The sequence below is a fragment of the Aethalodelphis obliquidens genome, unplaced genomic scaffold (assembly GCF_003676395.1).
Source record: "Aethalodelphis obliquidens isolate GAN/ISIS:26980383/991018 unplaced genomic scaffold, ASM367639v1 scaffold72, whole genome shotgun sequence".
NCBI classification, from domain to species: Eukaryota; Metazoa; Chordata; class Mammalia; order Artiodactyla; family Delphinidae; genus Aethalodelphis; species Aethalodelphis obliquidens.
In genome coordinates, this window is record NW_020838016.1 from 6928482 (window position 1) to 6952045 (window position 23564).

At 49.3% G+C, this 23564-nt stretch overlaps 1 protein-coding gene across 3 annotated transcripts in view; it reads right to left on the reverse strand.

The window, feature by feature from the left end:
- Nucleotides 1-2699: 2699 nt before the first annotated feature.
- The window catches only part of RBP2 (retinol binding protein 2), a 28972-nt gene continuing 8107 nt past the window's right edge, over nt 2700-23564 (reverse strand). The window contains exons 3-6 of one of the 3 annotated variants that reach the window (XM_027091603.1): nt 11199-11377; nt 6282-6383; nt 4672-4734; nt 2700-2807 (exon numbers count right to left, since the gene is read on the reverse strand). In XM_027091603.1, coding sequence (XP_026947404.1) covers nt 4684-4734; nt 6282-6383; nt 11199-11377 — 332 coding nt within the window. In that variant the 3' untranslated portion in view covers nt 2700-2807; nt 4672-4683. Of the gene's footprint in view, nt 2808-4380; nt 4735-6281; nt 6384-11198; nt 11378-21766; nt 21810-23564 lie in introns of those variants that run through there. The other 2 variants (XM_027091604.1, XM_027091602.1) reach the window with 2 other exon arrangements.

The following is a 23564-nucleotide window of genomic DNA, read 5'->3' on the forward strand; positions in this document are numbered from 1 at the left end:
CCTCCTCCCCTCTCCTCCCCTCCCCCCTCCCCTCCCTCTGGTGTCATCATCACTTCCTGGCCTCATGAGTGTCTGTGACAGCTGGCCACTCCAGCCCCAGCCCAGCCTCCCACCCCAGCAGGAAGGTAAGATGAAGGGGGTGACACTTGGCCATCGGAGGGTGGCAGTGGGTAATGGGAGAGGCGTGTGGGCTTTGCCATCACTGCTCTGTCACCGCATGTGCAGCAGGCCTAACCCAAACCCATGACCTTCCCTCTGGCCCCACTCCCCACCCCCACCCCCCAACTGCTAAGCCGCATTGAGGCTCCTCCTTCCCCTCTTCCCCAAACTCACACCATCCTGTTGCCTCACCTCCTCTAGGAGCTTTGTGCAGCCATCACCTAGTGCAGGGGCCCCTCGCAGCACCTCTCACCTCCCTCCCTCCCTCCCTGCAACCACTCCCTGGCCCTGAGGTGGGTCCCTCGCAGCCTCTCCTGGGAGTGACACTGTAACGGCCTCTGAGCAGGTAATCCTGAGTCCCTCTGCCCGCCTCCACGCGTCCTGCCAACAGTGGCCGAGCATTACTCCTGGTGCATGAATCGGATCACATCGCTTGCTGCTCAGAAGCTGCACCGGCCCCCATGATGCTCCCATGAGGCCCAGCAAGGCCTCTACAACCTCTCTCGGCTGACTAACACCTTCCGCACCCGGCCTCCTCACTGACCCTCACGGCAGGTGCTCCGCTCCCCCCACCCCAGCCCGCTTTGCCTTTTCCGCCCCCTGACTTTGTTCACGTCACTTCCTTCTCCGCAGTGCCCTGTCTCCATCACCCACCGCCATCCTCCAGGGCCCAAGTGCGTCCCCTGTCACACAGCAGCTCCAGAAAGTGTGCCGTCACTTCTGCTACAGGGCTCAGCCACACAGGCAGCGGCCCCGATTCCATATGGCAGGAAAAAAAACGTGTGGGTGGGTCACGTGACCTTTGGCCACCTGCAGAGATAGACCCGGCTTTTGCTTGAGGGTGTTCGTGGGTGACACGTGGGTGGGTACACGTTTAAAGTGAATCATGCTTTACCTGAACAACGTAGGGTTTGTCAGCGTGCTTGCCAAGCACCTGAGGGCGCTCACCTAGGGAGCGTGTAAGCACACACGTGCCTGGACCCTGCCCGTGACCTCAGAGCCAGAATCTCGGAAGGGGTGTCGGGGGGCAGGAATCTGTCTTCTTAGTAAGTCTTACTAGTGATCTTCCCATCTGGGGACTGTAGTAAGGATCTCAGTGTTGAAGCTTTTAGAAAGCAAAGAGTTTTAATGAAGGGAATCACTATCTCATTATGTATGATGTATGTATGTATAGATATGTGGGATTGGGGTGGAGAATGTGTATATATATATATATATGTGTGTATGTGTATACGTAATATACACACACATGTGGTCGCCCCTCAGTATCCGAGGGGATTGGTGCCAGGCTACCCACGGATACCAAAGTCCGTGGATGCTTAAATCCCTTATATGAAATGGCATAATACAGTTGACCCTCTGCATTGGCAGGTTCTGAACCCACGGATTCAACCAAGCGGGGATCTAAATTCAGAACCTGCGGATACAGAGCACTGAGGGTAGGTAATAAGGGTAACTGACTGTTGGTTCGGTTACCGTGCTAAGATCTTATTCAATCCTGACTACCCCTTATGAATCACAGTCCTTATTCCTCATTTTGCGGATGGACAAACAGAGGCTCAGAGGGGGAAAGTAACTGCCAGACTGTCACACAGCTGGAGAGAGGCGGGGCAGGATTTGATCCAAGGGCTGACAGAGAAGTCCATGCTTAAACCACTCAGCGGCACTGCCCAGGTGTGCACTGGGATTTTCATGGGACAGATCAGGCCCCCTGGTTTATGTTAACCCCAGTCTCTCTCCTGACAACCCTTGGAGGCTGGGGTCCTGAAGGTCTGGGTGCCTTTCCCACCAAGGTGACCCCTTCCACTCTGTCCCCAGACAGCCTTGTCAGTATCAGGGTGAGGCATTCCTGTCATGATTTGGTTTTGAAATAGGCTGAGGGAACAGGAATAGGAGGCAGGGGACTTGCCCTACCTTATCCGCAGTGGGTGCAGGACTGGGAGGCCAGCCCTGGCCCCAAATACCTGCCCTTGCTTTAAAATGGGTACCTCCATCTTGACTACTTCTGATGAGTTCAGATGCATCTTAGTTGAGAAAGAAGGGTCAGTAGAATGAATACTGCCACAACCAGTCTTTCATACCATATGTAAAGTAATTCAGTTACTCTTGCTTTGTGGAAAGAAAATATACTGAGAAAATCCCACTTGGGAAAGGGGAGTTTTAAATGATATTGTTTGTTTTCTCTCATTGAATGCAGATGTGCAGTGTTTCCAAAACACCCTGTGGACAGGAAACGCTGCAGGGTGAAGGGGGTCCTGGGGTTTAAGGCCGGGCTTCTTTGCTACAGGAATTTTCAGGGCTTTAAACACACTAATGCTCACTGTACATTTCTAAGAAGGCGATATAGTCCTCAGCATTTCCGACGTTCATTTGACCATGAACCGTTTTGCAGAATCTTGAGTGGCTAACATTCCCTAGAATATACTTTGCAAAAACTAGGATCAAATATTACTAATAAATATAACCCCTTACATGTGCAGAACACTTTTTAGCTAGTCCTCAATGGTCTCGTTCAACAGAGTTTTCTTGAGCGACAAAGGAGAGGGTCATTTGAGGCTGTAGTGAGCAAAGGCAAGACTTGGGAGGGGTCATCTGGAGACATGGGGCTCCTCGAGAGGCTCTGGGGAAGCTGGGGACAAGGGGCCCACTTCAACAGTCCCTCCACTTGGTCCCTGGTCTGCCCCAGGAGACGGGCCTGCACCTCCTCAGGAGGCTCGCCCTCCCCGGCACCTGAGAGAGGACCACACCTCCCCTAGGTCCTCAGCCAGCGTGAGGCCCCACCAGGCACTTTCTTGGACATGGCAATGGTTGCTGGAGAGCACGGCCTGCCAGGAGGTCCACGTCGCGGCCGCCTGTCACAAGCACTTGAGCAAAGGCTGGCCCTGGGTCACGTGGGCAGCTGACAGCCTTTCTCTCCTTTTAGGATGTTCAGGATCAGTGATCGTTCAAATTATACCAGAGGGCTTCCCTGGTGGCACAGTGGTTGAGAGTCCGCCTGCCGATGCAGGGGACACGGGTTCGTGCCCCGGTCCGGGAAGATCCCACATGCCGCGGAGCGGCTGGGCCCGTGAGCCATGGCCGCTGAGCCTGCATGTCTGGAGCCTGTGCTCCGCAACTGGAGAGGCCATGACAGTGAGAGGCACGCGTACCACACACACACACACAAAAAAATCATACCAGAGGGTGCTAATACCACCTGCTATCCCTCCTGGCATGAACCTACCTTTCAAAGGCAGTGCTTGTCTAATGGTGGGATTCCAGGCTCTGCTACAGAAGGATACAGAGATGGCTCTGACCTGCAGTGCCTTCTCAGGATCCCATGAAGGATCCAGCATAAATCCATCCCTATTAACTACTCTCCTGTTCCAGGTGCACTATTCCATTTGCATATCCAGCAGGAAAATACAGTGCTTCCTCGGAGTAACGAACCTGATGTTCTGGAAGCAGCAGGAAGTCTCGGAGGTGTTGACCTACTGCTACTGGGCATCCACTCATCTGGACCCCAAAAGTGGTGGAGGGGGCAGATCCACACAATGACCAGAGCTAGTGGGGACTGAGCCCTCACCACGTACCAGGTCCTGTTCCAAGCACTCTGTACGTGGTAACTCACTTAATCCTCACAGAGACCCATCCCAGTGGAGGAGATGCTATTTTTGTCTCCTCCATTTTATAGAAGACATCAACAAGGATAGAGAGTCCAAATGATGTGCCTATGGTCACCCAGCTAAGAAGTGGAGCACAGGGCTTGAACTAAGGCTACCTGGCAGAGCTTGGTGACCCCTCTGCAGGGGTGAAAGTCTGCCCAGGGTTGAAGGGCAAAGGACTGGCCTGGACCAAAAGCAGATGATACTGCAGACCTGCAGAGGCCTTTAGAGGTTAGAGCCACTCAGGCTGCTTAAGGGGAAGTGCAAACTGGAAAGCATATGCTTCCTAAAATAGGACCTTGGAGAAATAAATGTGCTACCCATAGGAAAGAATCTCCAATAGGCAATGTCCACGAATTAGCAGGGGATACGTTGTGCTGGCCAGAGAGTGCTTCCAGGTAAAACAACCCCTACACCCAAACTAACGACAAAGAAACGAAGCTAAACTAAACTGAAAACTAAACAACAAAAGCTGCACAGAAAACCACCATGCAGGCAATGACCTCTTCTGCTTGCGGATAAAAGTGACAGTTCTAGAAATACAGGGGAATAGATGGAAGGGTTTCAAAGTATGGGAGTGATTTTTGTTTTCTCGTTTAATGCCAGTTTTCAAGGAAGGCTGACTATGTCTGTCACATACTCGTTCTGTTTAAAACCCATCCAGGTGCCTCCATGGGCTCTATCAGGAATAGGGGGTTCCTGCGGCTGCTCCCCAAAGCCAGCAGAGAGCTCTTCACGGGGAGCATGGAGCGCGTGCTTTTGAGGGTCATTTGAGGCTGTGGTGAGCAAAGGCGAGACTTGGGAGGGGTCATCCGGAGACATGGGGCTCCTCGAGAGGCTCTGGGGAAGCTGGGGACAAGGGGCCCACTTCTCACGGCCATCACTTCTTCTTGAACACTTGACGGCACACCTGGTCGTCGCACGTCAGCTCCTGCAACATCAGAAGCAGGTGAGTGACTAACAAGCCAGGCCTTCCTTCCACCCACCCCCAGCCCTCTGGGTGTCTGTGAGTTGGGGTGGGGGAGGAGCCGGAATAAAGAGGACACTCAGTCATTCTGCGCAAAGAGCCTCTCAGAGACCCAATCAGCTGGCGTGCCCTGCAGGTAGCAGTAATTTGATTTTGACACTTGAATTGAGCTTGAACAACTATAAAAATGAAAAATGCAAAGAAATTATCCTCTTGAGCAGGATTTCTCCTACTCTCGTAATTAAAGCAACATCGCTTAATTTATAAAAGGCAGCAAAGCCACAAAGAAGGGCAGGATCTAGTGGGGAGCATTTGGAAGGCAAGGGCCTGGTGAGCTGTCCCTGCACCCTGGGGATTTTCTGGCCTCTGGTGATGAGAACGTTGGTTGGTGGCAGCACAGGCAATGACAGGGCATGGGCTGCGGAAGGGCTCCCCCAGGCCTGCCTGGGCAGACAAGATGCTGCCTTTCATCTGGACAGAGGGAGCCCACAGGCCTTATCTGCGCCTCGTGACCCTTTGAGGGAGGAGAGGAAAAACACGAGTGTGGGAACGACCACAAAAATCATTGCAGTTGATGATGAATCCCCTGGCTTAGCCACAGGGACAGCTGGGGTTTGTACTACAATTAAAAAAAACCACCTTCCAAACCGGAGCAGGTAGGGAAAACTGTCGATGGAAAACAGTGACTGCTTCCCATTTATCACCAGTTGACATTGTCTCTGAAATAAAGAACTCAGGTGAGGCAAGGCTGGCTCTGAAGGGCACCCTGTGACATGAATACTGACACTAGAGCCAGGTACCTGCTTGACTCCACAGGTGAATGAATAAAGAGCCATCCATTAAATGAGCCATTCATTTAACAAGCGAGTGGCTGAATGCATGAAGGAGGGAAAGATCTTTCACTATTGAATGTTGGACAAATCACTTGCCTTAAAGACTGAAGAGTGAAAAATTAAGCTATGTAGACGGGTATAATTTATACAAGGAAATCAGAAATAATTTATTCCAACTGCTCTGTTCCGGTGTCAAATTAAACTAAAATATTTTGGGATCAGGTGGACATAGCTTAGGATGTGAGGCCAGTGCCTGCGGTCTACAGGCAGTTCCCAGTGCAACCCGCTCCCATGCATCCAGAGCCCACGGCAACCCCTCTCCTTCCTAGGCTCACATCACTGAGGAGGCCTGGTCTCACCCTCCTCCAGGGCATCTTAACTCTGTGCCTCGCATTTCTCCCCGGCTGACCTTTGACAGGTTCCCTGTATTTCTCCTTGGATCTCGGCTTCCTAACTCAGCATCTTGAACTTTCCTTTTAATTTCAGCCGTTCACAGAAACAGCCATATAGATTTCCTCCTGGAGTCCCCTGAGCCAGATGGGAATGGCTCACGCATTTGACCACACGCATTTGGCTGGAGCTTAGGGGAGGAGGGCAAGGCCGTTTTTTCTCGTCAAAGCGCCTGGCTGGGTGAACCGGCGGTTGGCATAGCAGAGTGGAGGGGAGCTGGGGACTTACCAGGTGCAGCTTGTCCCCCTCGACCCACTGCTTCCAGCCTCGGTTCTTCTTTTCCCCCTTCTGCACGCACACGAGGACATCACCTTCCCAGGTGATCAGAGTCTGTAATGAGAGGTTTCCAGGCAAATCAAATGTATGGTCTTGATGGGGACTGAACACATGTAAACCTGCAGTTGCAGTTCCTGCAGCCACTCCTGGGCTTCTGCTCCGTCCCCAGAGCAGAGCTCTCGGCCACAGCCACGCCAGCATCCCACCAGCCTCATTTCCACATACGCCCTTCATTCTAGCCAGACCGACTCATCTTGGCCGGTTCTGTTCTCTTTGAAAGACTTCTACTCTTCCATTTTACCATATGATAAAGACAGCATTCCAAATCGGTGGGGGAAAAGATGATGAATTGAACTATGTCACAATGTAAAATTTCTGGAAGGGAAAGATACCTCAAAGTCAATAGGTGAATAACAAACTGGGAAAAATAATTGTAACACATATCAGACAAAGACCCGATTTCCTTACATACAAAGGACACCTGTACATCAATAAGGAAAAGATCATTAACCTAATAGGAATTTCAACACAGGACACCAAACCAACAGCTTACAAGGATAAACAAAACAAAACAAACACCCTAGCAGTTGGCTTTTAAACATAAGAAAATATATTCAACCTCACTTATAACAAGAGAAATGCAAGTTAAGTCTGTTTGTTTTTCAGATACAATTCATCCTGTGGTCAAAGATCAAAGAGTCTAATAACACGCTGGGTTGGAGGGGGTACAGAGAAGCATGGACCCTCATACAGGGCTGGTGCATATATAAATCGGTATGAATCTTTTTGCAGGGCAATTTTACATTACCTTTCAAAATATAACATTGTGTATACTCTTTGACCTAGAAATTTTACTTCTGAGAATTTTCCCTACAGGAAACACATTGTGAGGACTGCCCACCGTAGGGCAATAATAAAGGCAGGGAAGCTACCTAGTTAGCAGGGGGCTGCACATATGGCTCCAAAGCCAGAACCGGGAGATGGACCTTCTCCTGGTCCTGGGTTTCCTCCAGGCAGCAATGCTGATCAATTAGCACAGGGAAGGCAGCAGAGATGCAGAGCTTGTGCTGGACAACCAGGCCGAGTTGACCAGCAGGTTGGAGAAGCCACAAGAGGCTGAACCACAAGAGGCTCTAACCCCTCTTACTAAATTTACATATTTACAAATTTCACACCCTGCCCCAGTTCCTCTTCCTCCTGTCTTAGTACCTGCCAAGGGACGATGTGTACTATCCCTAAGTGGTCCTTCAAGGCCACCCACCTCTGTGCCCACGTTAGGCTTGCATGTGAGGTTGACGGTATCATTCCCATCCGGGCAGTGGTGGTGTCTTGGTGCTGCCCTTTCTCGGGGATGATCCTGATGTGAGTCGGTTTTCTTCCAAGTATGTGCAAACCATATTACACCTCTATGAACAATATTATGCTAAGGACCAGGTGTTTATTTTCCTCCCTATCTTGCAAACCCAGTTGGTGATAAACGAACCTGTGTTTTTGGTTTTTTTTAATTCACTTCAGGTCTGTTTTTTGGTAGATATCTGTCTTCTACAGATTGTTAAGTCTACCTGTTTCTAAAGCAATATTTGACCTTGACCAAATTATATATTTTAGGTACAATTTTATTCCTCCTTATTTTACTCTTCAGCCCATCACAGTGTTGTTTGTTATAGCAAAGGCCTGGAAACCAAATAAATTGCATCAGTGGCGACTGGTTAAATACGGTGTGGTTCCTCCCCGCTCTGTAGCCCTTGAAAAGAGAAGGCAGTTCTGCACTTACAGAGAAGAGCAGTCTCCATAGTGTATAGTTTAAGTTAAAAAAGCAAGGAGGAGGGCCATGTGCATAAAAGAAAGGAGCAGTGGGGATGCATGCATATGTTTGTACACGTTCTCTCCAAGGAGGCAAAAAAAACCCTTAATAGTAATTGTCCCTTGGGGAGGGAACTAAGGAGCTGGGGGCCAGGATAGGAAGGAAGTTTCACTTTTTAGTGTTTAATTTTTTTTTAAAGCATGCATATGTATTAATATTCCCCAAATTAATTTAAAAGTAAAATTCTACATGTTTTCTAAAGAAAACATGTCTCCTCCTCCTTTAGGACCATCTTAAGCCTCACAGTTTCGAATGTCTTAGAGAAGCTTAATTCATAGGTTGTTCTCTTTCCTCTTCTGGAAGCGAGATGTTGTCTGGAATATTCCAGAGATCCCTCCCACGTAGACGAGAAAGGACTCACATTTTCTATTTGGGCAAGGTCTGTGTCTTCCAGTCCCCCAGCCCATATGGTCTTACACATCAAGGACACCTAATGCATGTTGATTGAATGAATATCTGTCTCCCCTCTTTCAGAGGGGCCCGTGAGGGTGACCAAGGAGTTAAGAAGTGGAGTCCTGGAGAACAAGAGTAGAGGAGCACTACATGCACACGCAAGTGCACATGTGCACACAGACGCAAGATTTTTGTGCACTTGGGTGTGCCACCAAGGGTGGGCAACAGAAATTAATCAGAGGGATAGACTCACCCACTCCCTGCCGTGCCTCTCCAGCTAAAGGGTTGCAGTCAAGTCACAGGAAGAAGGTAGTGCCAAGGGCACCTGCTCTGTGTTGTGATTCTCATGGGAACAACCCTTTGCTGGAGGCTGGGCAAATTCTGTCTGAGTACTTCTCAGTCTCGTGTGTGTGTGTGTGTGTGTGTGTGTGTGTGTGTGTGTGTGTGTGTTTATTAGCCCTGGCTTTTTGCTGCAGGCAAAGCAGACACCAGAAGTGAGAAAGGGGATTATCTCTCTCTGCAGGGCTAAGAGCCGATCCTGGAGAGAGGATGGCACTCAGAGAGGACAGAGCATGGAAGGGAGAGGCAGAAGCCTAGGTGTTAACAGATGGAACCCTTTAAGGGTCAGGAAGGGCCAAAAGGACATGACTTATTTCAGTAAGAGTGAGTTCTCCACCATCAAAGGTGATAAAAAATGAGTCAGAGAGGACAGGCCTGCTTTTCAATAGCCCACGCCCCAAACTGAGAAGCAAGGGGAAAATGGATCATTTGGAACTGATTAGGTTAGAACAGCAGAGGGTTGCAAAAATTCTGAGACAAATTTTCCTATCATTTCTGGTGTCTGATGAATTGGCCTCGCAGCCACACAGCTCAGAAAAGCTTGCCGATCCAGCAACTCCTCGGGGCGGGATTCTACAAGGGGCCGTTCCGGAGCTCGGGAGCTTCGCGTCTCCTGCCAAGACTGGTTTGATGGAAGCATTTCCAAAGGCCTTTCCATTTCCCACTTTTCTTTTCAAGGAGCCCAAACGTCATTCAACCCTGACTCATTGGCTGAGATGATCAATGTGGCAGGACAACTTGATTGAGAAATAAAATGTGTCCTGCTCTTTTGGCTTTAGAATCATCCCCAAAGAATGATGACAGCTTTTCCTCCCCACCCCGGGAGAGCAGCCAGAGCTTTGGGGGAAGAGTTGAGACGTCGACTTGGAAGGAACTCCTGGAAGCACCAGAGAAGAGTGGGGCTCTGGGGGGAGTGGGGCTCATGGGGAAAGGGGAAGGGCAGGGTGGAGGGCCCTGCTTCGCTGTGGTGCTCTGAGAGGGTGGCCCTCTGCAGGCTTGAGAGCACGGATACCTGGGCACAGGAATCTCAGCCCGGCCCTCCTCAGCTTGGGAGCCAGGGCAGAGGTCTTGGTGGCTGCGTTGGCACAGAGGGAGTGGGTGCCACAAGGGCTCAAGCTGCCCACTCCTGTATAAACCACATGGGCTTGCACTGGATCGTGCAGTCCCCGGGGTTCTTGTATAGATGCTAAGATTTGGGTGCGGGAATCCTTAAATGCGGCTGAGATTGGATTTTCCCCCATTTCTGTTGTTGGGACTGCCCAGGTGTAATTGGATTTGGAAAACCAAAGATGTTCACACTGAGCGTGAATGTGGACAGTGCAGCAATCAGTCACTGGGCTGTGATACCTCCAGGTGATGCAGGAGGAGAGGGGACCTGCCGATGGCCTCGCCTTTCCCACCACTGCCCTACTTCTCCCCGCTGCTACCAACCTCTGCCTTATTCACAAAGAGCCCCTTGGATGAGGGCCTGCCTACTCTGCAGACTCCAGTTCTCGGGCTTGGAGATAACTGCCCACTCTGCACTCAGAGTTCTCTGCTCATTTTAGGGGCCTCCCTACATCCAAAAGCTTCAAGCGGCTAGAAGTGTGCCTTCTGATGCGTGGAGGATTTCCTCGATTATGTCCTGAGAGTTAAGGTGAGGCTGAGACTGAAGCCATAAGCTTGCCAGAGATTTATCTGGGTTTCTAGGATTGGAGAAAGCCTGACTTCATCTAGTCTACTGATTTTTTGGTGTGATTTGCATTGCATTTTTCTAAAAAAAAAAAAAAAATTAAATCAGTTGGAATCATCTAAAATTGAGATATTTCATATAAGAACCTATGAATGTTCAACAGCTCCTGAAAAGAAAAAAAAAATTCTAGCAACATGAGGCCTCAGTCCTCCATGGCAGTGATTGTCTGCTGCTGAGGAGCTGCTCCCAGGATGAAGCTATGCTATCCTGCCGGCACCGTCACGTCCTTCCCTACGAGCCCACCTGGCCTCTTTGCTTTGCCTGCCAGGCCCATGTCAGCGTGTGAGCTGGCCTCCTACCCTGGCTCCTGGAGAGGTCAGCATCCTTTAATCCCTCCTTGGCTTATAAGCTACACGCAGAAGCCAGCCTGCTTCTTCCCACTAAGCTTTCAATACTTGCTTATCGCCAGCATCATTAAGTCCATTCTGGTCCCCCTCTCCTGACGCCTCCCAGGTCGTTTCTGTCGTTTTTTCATTGTGCACCTAAACAGCCAGCCCCTGCACCAGGACCGTGCGGACGAAAACTCCACTCTGGTCAGTACCTTAACGTTCCGGTTGTCCAGGCCCTTCGTGTACTCGTCAAACTCCACCCCGACTGTGAAATCCAAGTTATAGTTTCGGAACGTGCTGTTGGTTTTCGTCTTGAAGTTATCGCCGTCTTGCTCAATGATCTTCGTCTGAGCCAGATGGATGGCGATCTTGCGGGTGGCGAAATCAATATCTGTGGGCAAAGGGAGTGGTGGAGGTTATGATGTGCTCAGCCAGACGCATTCATCTCTTTAACAAGGCCAAACGGGACCAGAGAGGCAGATCTCAGGCCGGCCACATTCTTTGCTCAAGTGGGGAACGAGAGCTGTCTTGCACACGGCCAGTTTGGGCATCTCAGTCAACGGTCGGGAAACCCAGGGTCCCTGGGCATCTCCTCGGGAGCCCTGGTGGGAGGGGAGGTAGCACCCCTGAGCTGCAACTCCCCAGTGTGCGTGTGTGCACACCCATGCGCACATACACATATGTACACGCACACGCCTACATATACACACGCACATGCCCCTGCCCTCCCAGCAGCTCCCTTCTATCTATTTGACATATTGGTTTCCTCCTAAGAGTTTGCTGAACAGGAGACTTCATGGTTTAAAAGGAAAAAGACTGTTTAAAAATAACCAGTCTAGATCCTGGGTAAAGGTGGATCTTTTGTTCACGCCCACTGAAGGGAAGAATACCTACAAACTTCCATTTTTACAGCAGATCTGGGGGAGGTTCTGCCTCAGTCATGGCCCCAGCGCAGCTTAGGCATATTTCAGACACTTAATAAACACTTGCTCAGACATTTCTTTTGTTGTTTTTAAGGAAAAGATGAATCATTGTTTATATGTTTATTATGAAAGATTTCAAACAAACCAAAGTAGAGGGGAGAGTACAAGGAACCCGGTACACCCATCATGCAGATTCAACAACTGTCAAGGTTTTGCTGCATCTACTCCATTTACATCTGTTTTTTTGCCTTTTTGCCTATTTTAAAGAAAATCTTATTCGTTTCTGAGAGACCATTTGTAAGTAAAAGGGAACATGCCCTTCAATAGAGTGTTTCATTTCCTAAGCTAAGTGCTGAGCCCACCTCCTGTTAACCTCTGATTGTGCATAAAATGTCACCCAAGCTAAAATGTCACTGTCCTATAGAAATGACGTAGAAACAGGATAATACTGGAACTGCTACATTTCTACCCTGGCTACAAACATCATTAAGCCTTTTGTCTCCAGCCAAATCATATTTGACCTTTGACCTCCTTTACGCCTGTGAATTCTCCAGATATCTTCGGATGCCAATATAAATCTTTAATTTTTTTTTTTAAGAAAGTTTACCTGGAAGATTTCAAAAAACACTGAGATTGATTCGCTCATAACCCAAGGTAATAACGACTTCAAAAGTAAGAACAGTTCAGATTCACTGAGGGCTGTTTCTCTGAGAATTCCAGCCTCATCTCTATGGTAGTAGGTGATTAAACTTCACACTGTGTGCTATCTGGTGGGGGATAAATACTAGTGTGCGCATGAGTGAGACCAGCAGTTACCAACAGTTCATGGAGACGCTTTCAATTCAGAGAATGAACATCTCCGATGGTCGCATCCCCACCCCTTCTGCTGTCCTTCCCTGGTAGCCAAGCATCACTTTCCTCACCCTCTTTCCCCATTTCCCTTCTGACACATTTCTTCCTGAATCCCTCTTTGGTCATTATCACCTTCCTTCTCCTAAAGGACCAAGAAGAAGAGGTCCAAGCTGGATGCTTGGACCACAGCAGAATCCAGGAAGGACCTTGGCTGGTCTTTTGGACTCTAAATTGTATAAAATCAGGGAATAATTTCAAGTAATAACAGGCAACCCAGAAGGTAAAAGGATTATATACCTGTATCCTAAGTTGAAAAGAGAAATAGGTTCAAGTTGGCCTGAGCTGGTGTACGCACGCCAGTGCTTTGTTCAACTCTTGTTCACTACTATCGGTTGAGAACTTGCCCGGTCTAAGAATTCACCGATGGCTGCCCATCAGAATCACCTGGGAAGATGTAAAAACTACAGATCTCTGGGCCTCATCTCAGACCCTGAATCTCTGGGTGGTTTTAAACCTTGGATTTCCTCTCAGGGGGCTGTTTGGAGAAAGACTTCAATGGTTTAAGAGATTTGAAAGCTACTGTTTAAGCACCTACTCCTCTTGAGGTAGGAAAACTCAAGGCTGGCCCCAAGCACAGCCTCTTCATGCATAGGTATTAGGGAGAAGGCAAAGCCACCTCCTTGTTTTGCACTTAACGAGGCCAGGACACATGGAGGAATGGCATCCAAAACGGAAACTTTGTAGCATCTGAGCAAGAAACTCTGCCCATGAAAACCGTGGAGCCTGTGCAATAAAAACACACAGGTGGCTGATGACTGGATGAAAGGCAAAGGAGCCCACCGGCAGCCTCCCCATTCTTGCCTTCAGAGAGGACTTCTCAGCCCCACACATGCACGGGGGGGGGGGGAGGGGGGGGGGTCTCAAGTCGCCCTCTAGTAACCCTGGCCGTATTGTAATATCATTATAATATCATTAGCATTGCCGTTTTGACCCCACCCCACCCCTGTGGGTTTCGCTTAGGTGCTCAGGGGAAGGTTTCAGAATGGTGCCTGGTGGAAGTCCAAATGAGGAACTGCCGATGACACAATCATAGGGGAGGAAAAGGGGAGTCACCCTCATCTAAGCCCCAGAAGATTAACCCCATGTTAACGACCTAAGCTGCCCCTACTGCGTGCCCCTCACTCCCAAGGACGCCCCACTCTTCTCCTTCGAGTGTGTAACTTGCTTCTGCCCTAAGTAAACTGCTTGTGTGCTCTCCCACACGTACTGTGCTTCTAATAAACTCTGTGCCCACTTTACAATCTTGGTCTGTTTGTTGAATTCTTTCCTCAAAGAAGACAAGGACTGAGGTCCTTTTGCTCGCCAAAATCCCTCATGGTATAGGTGATGACGCGGAGGCCCAGAGAGGTTAAGTGACTTGTCTAAGATTACACAGGTGGAAAGCAATCACAAGGGTTTGATTATTGGAAGGATGTGTGGAAGATCAAGCTGGGAGGTGAAAATAGAGGTTCTCAGTTTAGGTAACCAAGGTAGAAGCAGAGAGGTAAAGAATTTTATGGGGGAACTTAGGAGCTAAGTTTTAGGTAAGGTGACTCTGGGGGCCATGCTGTGTGGACCTTTGGTAGTATTGGGGGTGATAATTAAGACATGCCTTTTAACCAACCAGGAATGCTGTCCCATAGTGGAACCTCCCTTGGGAAGATTCACTCACTTCATTCTCCCAAGAAACCCACGAGATAAGTACTATATTGTTCTCCATTTTACCAGTGAAGAGCCTGGCTCAGAGAGGCTGTGTCATTTGCCCTCGACTATATAGTGAGGAAGCAGTAGAGGTGGTAATTGAACCCAGGATGGCCTGGCTCCAGGGCCAGCACCGTGCTCCACAAGCTCTGGGCTGACCCGTCCCATCATGTCAGACCACCCCAGTTTGTGCACTTCCAGTGGCTGCCCAAGAAACCAGTAACTTCTGACTCTACGTTTCCCCTGGAGCCACAAGGGCTTCTGGATGCAGCTGGATGAGCCCTCTCTGTTTGGGGCAGCTTATGTTCTCCAGGGCTCATGTACACCGGCCCCACTAGACAGCAATTGTTTTCTAGGCTTAGGGCTCTACAAGAATCCGGAGCTGGAGCAACCACGTTCCAACGCTGGACATTTTCTGATAGCTTCAGCTTTGTGGCATATGAAATTGTACCGGGGGCTTCCCTGGTGGCGCAGTGGTTGAGAGTCCGCCTGCCGATGCAGGGGACGCGGGTTCGTGCCCCGGTCTGGGAAGATCCCACATGCCGCGGAGCGGCTGGGCCCGTGAGCCATGGGTGCTGAGCCTGCGCGTCCGGAGACTGTGCTCCGCAGCGGCAGAGGCCACAACACTGAGAAGCCCGCATACTGCAAAAAATAAAAAATAAAAAAAAAAAAAGATTGTACCGGGGCAGGTCAAAGCCACACAGCCTGCAGGCCCCAGGGCATGGGGGTAGATAAATGCTCTCTCTGCTGCTGTGAACCCTCCTAGGCATCTAGGCCAGCATTCATAGAGCCCAGGGTGCCCCACTGTACTTGCCATGGACTCAGCCTATAAAAGACTGGTGGTCAAAAATTGTTTTTAAAGGGGAGCTCATGATCAGCTAAGTTTGAGAAATGAGCAATTAAAACCAAGACAGGCTGACTGCTTTCTTTACTGAAGAATTTCACAGAGATTTTAATCTGGGAAAAATGCTTTGTAACTCCAAGAGCAGGACAGAAGATGCAGCCTTTCCCAATCTTAGGTGGCTGTAGAACTCTCCGTGGTGGCATCTCCAGCTGGCCAGGGTTCCACAGAACATAAGACAGGAAAGTTTGACAAACCCCTTTCTGAGGCATTTATCTCTGTCATCTAGTCCCTGAAATTATGGTAATACCCCTTGTTTAATTTTTCTCCCTTTAAGGCAACTGCTGGCCTGTTTGGAGAGGAGAAGACTAGACGGGACCAAGTGGTCAACTATATCTGGCTTCACAATGAATCCTTCCTTAAAGCTGCGAAAAGCCGCAAAAGAATGTTCTCTGCATTCTAGTCGGTATAAACACGTCCTTGTGCTAGGCAGAGGCTAACGTGTTACACTCCAATTCGTGTTCCTCTCCTTCTGCCCCAGAAACACAGCCTAAAGAGCCAGGTGACATCTAACTTCAGCTCCATCGCTGGACACTAGGGTCCAGATCTGGAAGCAGCAGAGAGCCAGTAGCTGTAAGTAGAGTTATTACTAATTGTATCAGGCTGTTTTGAGGATGAAATTTGATGGTGTTTGTGAAGAGATCTGCCCAGTGGCTGGTGGCTTGTGGTAATGGCCCCATAAGCGGTAGCTGCTGACACCATCATAATCAACCCCCTGATCTCATAAGCCGGCTTCCTCGGAGCCCCCTGCATTTTTCCAGATGCTCCCTGCACACCTGGTCCCTGAATCCCTGCCCCTCTCCTCCCAGCCCCAGCCTTGTCTGCTCTAGCATGGTCTGTTCTTTCTTACCTCCTTCCTCACCTGCTTTCCAGGCCCAGGGTTTAACCCGCAGGAGGTACTACCTGGCATTTTCCTCACTTTCATGGGGTTTATTATTTTTTTCTCCAAGTCTCAGCTCTGTGAGTTCAAGGATGATGTTGTCTCTTTGCTCCCGTGTCCCCATAGAACCAGGCTCAGGGCTACGCACACAGTAGGAGCTCAAGAGATACTTATGGTTTGGTTAACGTGGGCACCGCGGTCCAGGACGGTGGTTCTCAAAGTGAGGCCCCTGGGCTGGCAGCCGCCACAGCACGTGGGACCCTCTTAGAAATGTAAATTCTGGGATCCACCCTAGACCTACGGGGGTTGGGCCCCTCTTGTTTTTACAAGCCTTCCAAGCGATTCTGTGCACGCCAAAGTTTAGAACTTCTTGCATAAAAGAGTGAGGGTCAGATCCAGGCATAAATCCTTTCTCTGATCTCCCAGCTTTGTGACCTCAGAGAAGTCACTTTCCCTTTCTGAGCCTGTTTCTCACTGTAAAATGGGGAAAAGAAAGCTTATCTCATAGGGTTATTTATGTAAGGATTCAGTTAAAATAATGGCAAAAATGCTTTACACAGTGCCGAGGAGCTGGGAGGTATTTGATGCACGTTGGCCTCCACTCCTTGGCCTTTTGCCCTCTGGTCAAACAGTGGTCAGATCGGCATTCAGTCCAGAGTGAAATAAATATTCAGGTCATGTTTATGCATCTCCACAGCCATCTGCCACTCCATGCAGCCCAAGTGTCCTGGACTCTGAAGAAACAGAATGGTGGCTGACCTACCCCCTCCCTCGTCACATAGCCCTGGTCTGTCACATGGGCATTTAATCCAGCCTGGCCAAACCTTTTTTTGCATGGACTGGTTTCCTCATTTCATAGGTTGACCAAAGGGTAGAAACGACTTTAGTTCCTACTCTAGCCCTCTGTGTTGAGTGAGGAGAAGTTTAGGCTGTGCTAAACCATGCTGGAGACACAGTTAGGAGTTGAGGAAAGAAAACCACAGGTCATGAGTTGACCAGATGAAACGGAGGGGAGGGCACCAGGCAAAACTGCGGTTGACCCTTGAAAGACACGGGTTTGAACTGCACAGGTCCACTTACATGTGGATTGTTTTCAATAGTAATTACAGAACTACACCATCTGCGGTTGGTTAAATCCATGGATGCAGAACCACAGACACGGAGGAACCACATATATACGGAGGGCCAACCGTAAGTTACACGCAGAGTTTTGACTGCACGGAGAGCAGGGCTCTCCCCTAACACACCGCTGCTGCCTCCGCCCCCACTGTTGTTCAAGGGTCAACTGTACTAAGGAAGAATTGGGAATGACAGAGAAATTTAGAAGTCTAAATTTAAGTGGTCTTCAGAGAGCAAGTCTATTTTCACTCCACAGATGTGGAAATCAAAGCCCAGAGAATTGAAGTGGCTGGTTCAGAGTTGCCCAGCTAGGACAGCACTCCTGGCAATTTGCCTACAAACACATTCTGTTTATCGTCCACCACTAAAACACATTGTGTTTAAGTCTCCCCAAATGGAAATTACTGCTTGTCCCTGGCTGCCCAGAGAGGTAGATCGCAGCTAAAAATGTCTACTGCCAAGAGAAGAGGTTTGTCCTGGAAACACCACCCCCAGTCAGTCTTTCAGACCAGAGCCGGGGAATCTTACTAGGGGCTCTATGCAAATTGAATCAAACATTGCTTCTTCTCTGGTTGAAAAATGGCATGGGCTCTTGGCTAACCTTCACCGTGGGCGCAGGCTAGTTAATCATGTCACCTCTGCTCCACCCCAGGGAAGGAAGCCAAACATTCTGTTGGTGGATTTGTGATATTTCTAATCAAAAGGAAACGTTTAACTGCAGCTGTAGAATACACAGGCATATACACACAGACTACAAAAACACTTACTCTTTGTACTTTGCAGGGAAAATTATTCTCCTGGTATGGTGTTTGAACACCAGGGTTATCAAATATGTTTCATCTGCTTTTCTGGATTAAAGGTATCTCCGAGCCTGATTTATAGCCAGGTGAAATGAATTTCTATCTCAGAGGAAAACGTACAAAGGCAAGCTCTTTCTGAATAATATATACGGCTTATAGCTGCTGCAGAAGAAAAAACGAAAACACTGAAGTGACTTTATTAAAGCATAGTTTTCATAACTGCATTTTGAACAATGCAGGCCATAAAGTTGAAATATGAGTATGCTACTCAACATTAAAATGCTTTGTAATATGCTTGTGGAAAAAGCTAAAGTTGTAGCCTAAAAGGGTAGACGCGATTTGTCAATTAAAGAGCAGAAATACACCCATTTTCATCCTATGGAACCTGGAACCCATTCGAAGTGCAGCTTCCACGGGCTTCGAACCTGAACTCCTCAATTCACAAATCCTCAGCACTCGGGCATTGTGGGAAGCAGAGTGGAAGAGCAATCTTCTCCGTCTTTCCATGTCATTTCCTCCCCAGATAATCCACGGAAAGAGGAACTGTCCTTTCCCCTTCCTGCCTCCTTCTCTCTTACCCTCAGGGACACCTCCAAATGCATTCAAACCCTTCCCTAGCCAGAGGAGGCAGGCTGGAGACCCTGGGGTGCCTCCCTGCTCCCCTTGTACTTTTCACCTCCCCCCCCACCCCACATAATCTAGTCTGCACCATTGGGATGGGGGTCGAGGAGGAGAAGCTGCCACTACACGCCAGGGGAGACCCATAGGAAGGGACCAAACTTATCTTCACCTGGGCTTTTCCCACCTACAGCACTGTCCCTGTTTGAAAGTCCAACTAGAGGCCACACAGGCAAAGTCTTTGGCCAGTGTCTAACTTTATTGACTTGTGAGCACTGGCAGGAATCCAAATGCCGTGAAATTAACTCCTCGTTGGCTCATCAGACATTCATTCATTCATGTATTCATTCATTCATTTTTACCCAGGGACTCCGAGTGACCCTCTTGCAATGTATCTGAGGGTCCTGCCTGCCTGCTTCGGAGGCCCCCATCCTGATGAACTTTGCTCAGCACGAAGCTCCCCCTCCCCTAACCCCACGCTTAGCACCTGCACCTGGAACCGAGCTATGGCAAGTGCTTGGGGGTTAGAAGCAGGCAGACCAGGCTCCTCTCTGAGCAACACCAGTTTCCAGCCACAAGTGATCCCAGGAAAGTTCCTTCACTTCCCTGACCTTCAGATTCCTCACTCCTTAAAATGGCAAGCATTCCTTTGGCTCTATCCCTGGCTCTACCCTAAGCTCTAGATCTTATATCAACATGCCAATTTTAATACTCCACTTGGATGGGTAATGGGCATCTGTAATCAAAAGATGTAAATCAGAATTCTTAACGCATTTCCGCCTGTCTGGCACCCCTGTCCAAACTCACTCCCTGCCATGTCTTCCCCATGTCAGCTGATAGGGTCACAGCCTTCCCAGCTATTCAGGCCTAAGCCTGGGGGCCGTCTTCATTTCTTCCATTTCCCCTCACTTCATTTTTATCTGCAAGCCCTGTCAGCTTTACCATCAAAATATACACTGAATCTGTCCTCTCTTCTCCAGCCCTGGGCGCCACCCTAAACCAACCATCATCATTTCTTGCCCGAACAACACAGAAGCTTCCTTAATGGGCCTCCGTGTTTCTAGTCTTGCCCTCCTGTGATTCATTCTTCACGCTGTAGTCATAGCGAACCTTAAAGAATATGAATAAGATGGATTAAGTCTGCCCATCATAAGGCCTGACCTACCCCTGGGCTCACCACACACCCAACACACCAGCCTTTGCTGTGCCCTGTGCCCGGAACAGCACTTCGCAGCATTCAAGCCTCGGCTCCAATGTCACCTCCTCAGACAACCTTCCCTGACCACCCATCACTCTCCACCCAAGAATTCCTTTTTATTTTCTTTAAAGCACTTACCACTACCCAGAGAGTCTTAAACTATTACCCTGTCTCTCTCCCACTAGCGTGCCCACTCCGCAAAGGCAGGGAACGTGTTGCCTCATTTACCACCGCTTCACCAATGCCTAGAGCTCTTCCTGGCATGTCATAGGGGCTCAGGGCATTTGTTGAAACTGAATTAATTAAATGACACAATGTATAGAAAGCTCATGCTAGCACGATCTTATCATGGCCTGAGAATGTTTTGTGCATGCGCTCACCTCTGATGTTACACTTTGGCCCCTTGCAGTCAGGACAGGCTTTTGAACGTCGTGGGTAATTAGGAAAGATTTCCCGGCAAAGACCACTCAGGTGGCAGCTGCTTGACTTCAGCCTCTAAGGTTACCGCTTTCCTGGTAGAATTTTCCAGAGACCCACTAGGACTTTTTGTAGTAGCCACTGCTCTTTATTTTTTTTTTCTTTTTATTATTTGACCTACATGCTATTTATGATTGTATTGATTAATTTTAAATTCTTTTTTTTTTTTAAACCCCACATTTGTTTATTTATTTATTTTTTCGGTTGTGTTGGGTCTTCGTTTCTGTGCGAGGGCTTTCTCTAGTTGTGGCAAGCGGGGGCCACTCTTCATCGTGGTGCGCGGGCCTCTCACTATCGTGGCCTCTCTTGTTGTGGAGCACAGGCTCCAGACGCGCAGGCTCAGTAGTTGTGGTTCACGGGCCTAGTTGCTCCGCGGCATGTGGGATCCTCCCAGACCAGGGCTCGAACCCGTGTTCCCTGCATTAGCAGGCAGGTTCTCAACCACTGCGCCACCAGGGAAGCCCCGCCACTGCTCTTTTAAATCTGTACATGTTGATTTCAATGAAAAGATGCTCTTCATAGAAGATGATCCCCACGTTCTTTTGTGAATTAAGAGAACTGGATTTCTCCTAATGGTTACAAATTATTGAACAAAGATTTCCTAAAATATGTCTAAGTTTAATGTTAACTGAGTATTTTTATTTTTATTTATTTATTTATTATTTATTTTTGACTGTGCTGGGTCTCCATTGCTGTGCGTGGGCTTTCTCTAGGTGAGGCGAGAAGGGGCTACTCTTTGTTGCGGTGCACGGGCTTCTCATTGCGGTGGCTCCTCCTGTTGCAGAGCATAGGCTCTAGGCGCGCGGGCTTCAGTAGTTGTGGCGCACGGGCTCAGTAGTTGTGGCGAACGGGTTTAGTTGCCCCTCGGCATGTGGGATCTTCCCGGACCAGGGCTCAAACCCGTGTCCCCTGCATTGGCAGGCGGATTCTTAACCACTGGACCACCAGGGAAGTCCCTGAGTACTTTCGGAACAGATGCCTTCCATTATACATTCCTGTCTTCCTGATTAAAGTTACATGGTGGGGTTTTATTTCTTAGGCTCACCCCCTGCTTCTTCTCCACTTAGTTACCAAATCTAGTCAGTTTCCTGCTATGGACAACCCCTTGGACACCCTCCTTGGCACTGCTCTCGCATCTTCCCAGGACGACTGCAGCCACTTCCTCCTTCAGTTCTCTGACTGTCTCTGCTGATCGATTCACGCCCTGGCTGTCAGTGTGCTCATGGCCCTTCTCTCCTCTGTACACAGTTCTTCCCAGGACCCTCTCCTTACCTGATGTCCTTGGGTGATGGTCACACATGGTGTCACACCTCTTCAAGATCCAGCCCTGGTACCTTTCTGACTCTTCTTACCCCTGTGGCCGCCCTTGCCCTTCACTCCCTGGTAATATGGCTTCTGCTTCCTTTGGCCGCCCACATCCTCATAGCCTGACCTTGGCTCATGCTCACAGGTCCAGACCTGACTCTATCCTTGTGTAGAGCACTCCTCTCCTTCCTTCAAAACCCCACCCAGAAGTACTCAGGAGACCGTCAATGATCCATCTATTGTAGCTCCCTCCACCCTCACTGCCACACACACTGTTTTAAAAAATTATGTACATTTCAGGTGTACAGCATCATAATTCAACATCTGTATAGACTGCAGAGTGATCACCACCACAAGTCTAGTTACCATCCATCACCATTCAGCGCACACACTTCCGGTCACCATTGTTCTATTGTCACCATAGCCCTTTCAGGCCCAAGGGAGAGAATCACCCACTGTCCCATCTGTGGCAGACTATACTTTCTTTAATGGCTGCAATACCACCACCTCTCATCCTACAGGCTGTTCTTACAATAGGATTTTGACATTTTGAGAGGCGGGGTCTATGTACCTTCCCCTTGAATGTGGGTGGGCTCATGACTGCTTCAACCAATAGAATATGGCGGAAGTGATGCTGTGTGACTTCTGAGTCTGGGTTATAAACGGTCATTCAGCTGCTGCCTCCTGTCTCTTTAGACACAGCCAGAGTGCTGTGAGGAAACGCAGGCCACTTGGGTCACCACGTGGAGATGAGGTCTCAGCGGCTGGCCAGCACCAGCTGTCAGATACAGGAGCCAGGAGCCTTTGAGATGGCTCTGGCCCCAGCCACTGTCCTACCGCAATGGAATGAGAGCCTCCTAGCAAGAACCCCCTCTGTGAACCTGGTCAGTTCCCATAACTATGAGAGACAATGATAAAATCACTGTATCATAAAATCAAGCCGCCACGTTTGGGGGGTGATTTATCACACTATAATAGAGAACAGGAATGCAATCTGTACACAGCTATAGCTTGACTCTCTGCACCAGTTTGAGCTCCTTGAGAACAGAGGCTGGGCCCGGGCCTGCTGCAAATGGCACCGTCCCTGGCTTCCACGGGCGTCGTCTAAAGCTTTGGAAAAGAAGCTGAATGATTCCCCAGGTACGTGCAGTGCTGGTCTCACTCCGGGGCAGAGTGAATGGACTCTCCCCAAGTGTTCTTTCACAGCACGGGGACCTCACTTTGAGAGGTCTGCCCTTTAGATTGAAGACCAATCCTCCGCTCCCTGACTCCCCGATCCAAGCTGAAGGAGGACCTCAGGGCATGACAGCTTCCTCAGGGTAGAGGAGTTCACCAGCTGCTCTCCTCACTGTCAAGAAAGAGTCTAGGGCCTCAGGAAACACGAGATCTAAGAAGGCAGGAGAGGAGGTACAATCGATCCTTGTCACCCATTCTCTGAACAGCGAATGACTTTGAAAATTTGGGGCAAACCCAAAGGTTGCCCTGATGTGTCATTGCTGAGGCTGGCAGCCAGGTCATGTGGGGAGGCGGGGGGTGGAGTGAGTCACCAACTGGGAACAAAGACAGTTTGTCCCCAGACCCACCTCTTGACAGGAGTATCTCCTTCCTAGGGAACCAGCCGCCAGGCCCACAGAGAAAGCCGACTCCCTGGTGCTAGGGATTAACGTCTAAGAAAGAGACAGCTCTTTGGCAGGGAATGGCGTTATACTTAGTGATATTTCCATATCTGGGGATTTGGGAGGATCTCCACATACGTTTTTCCCAA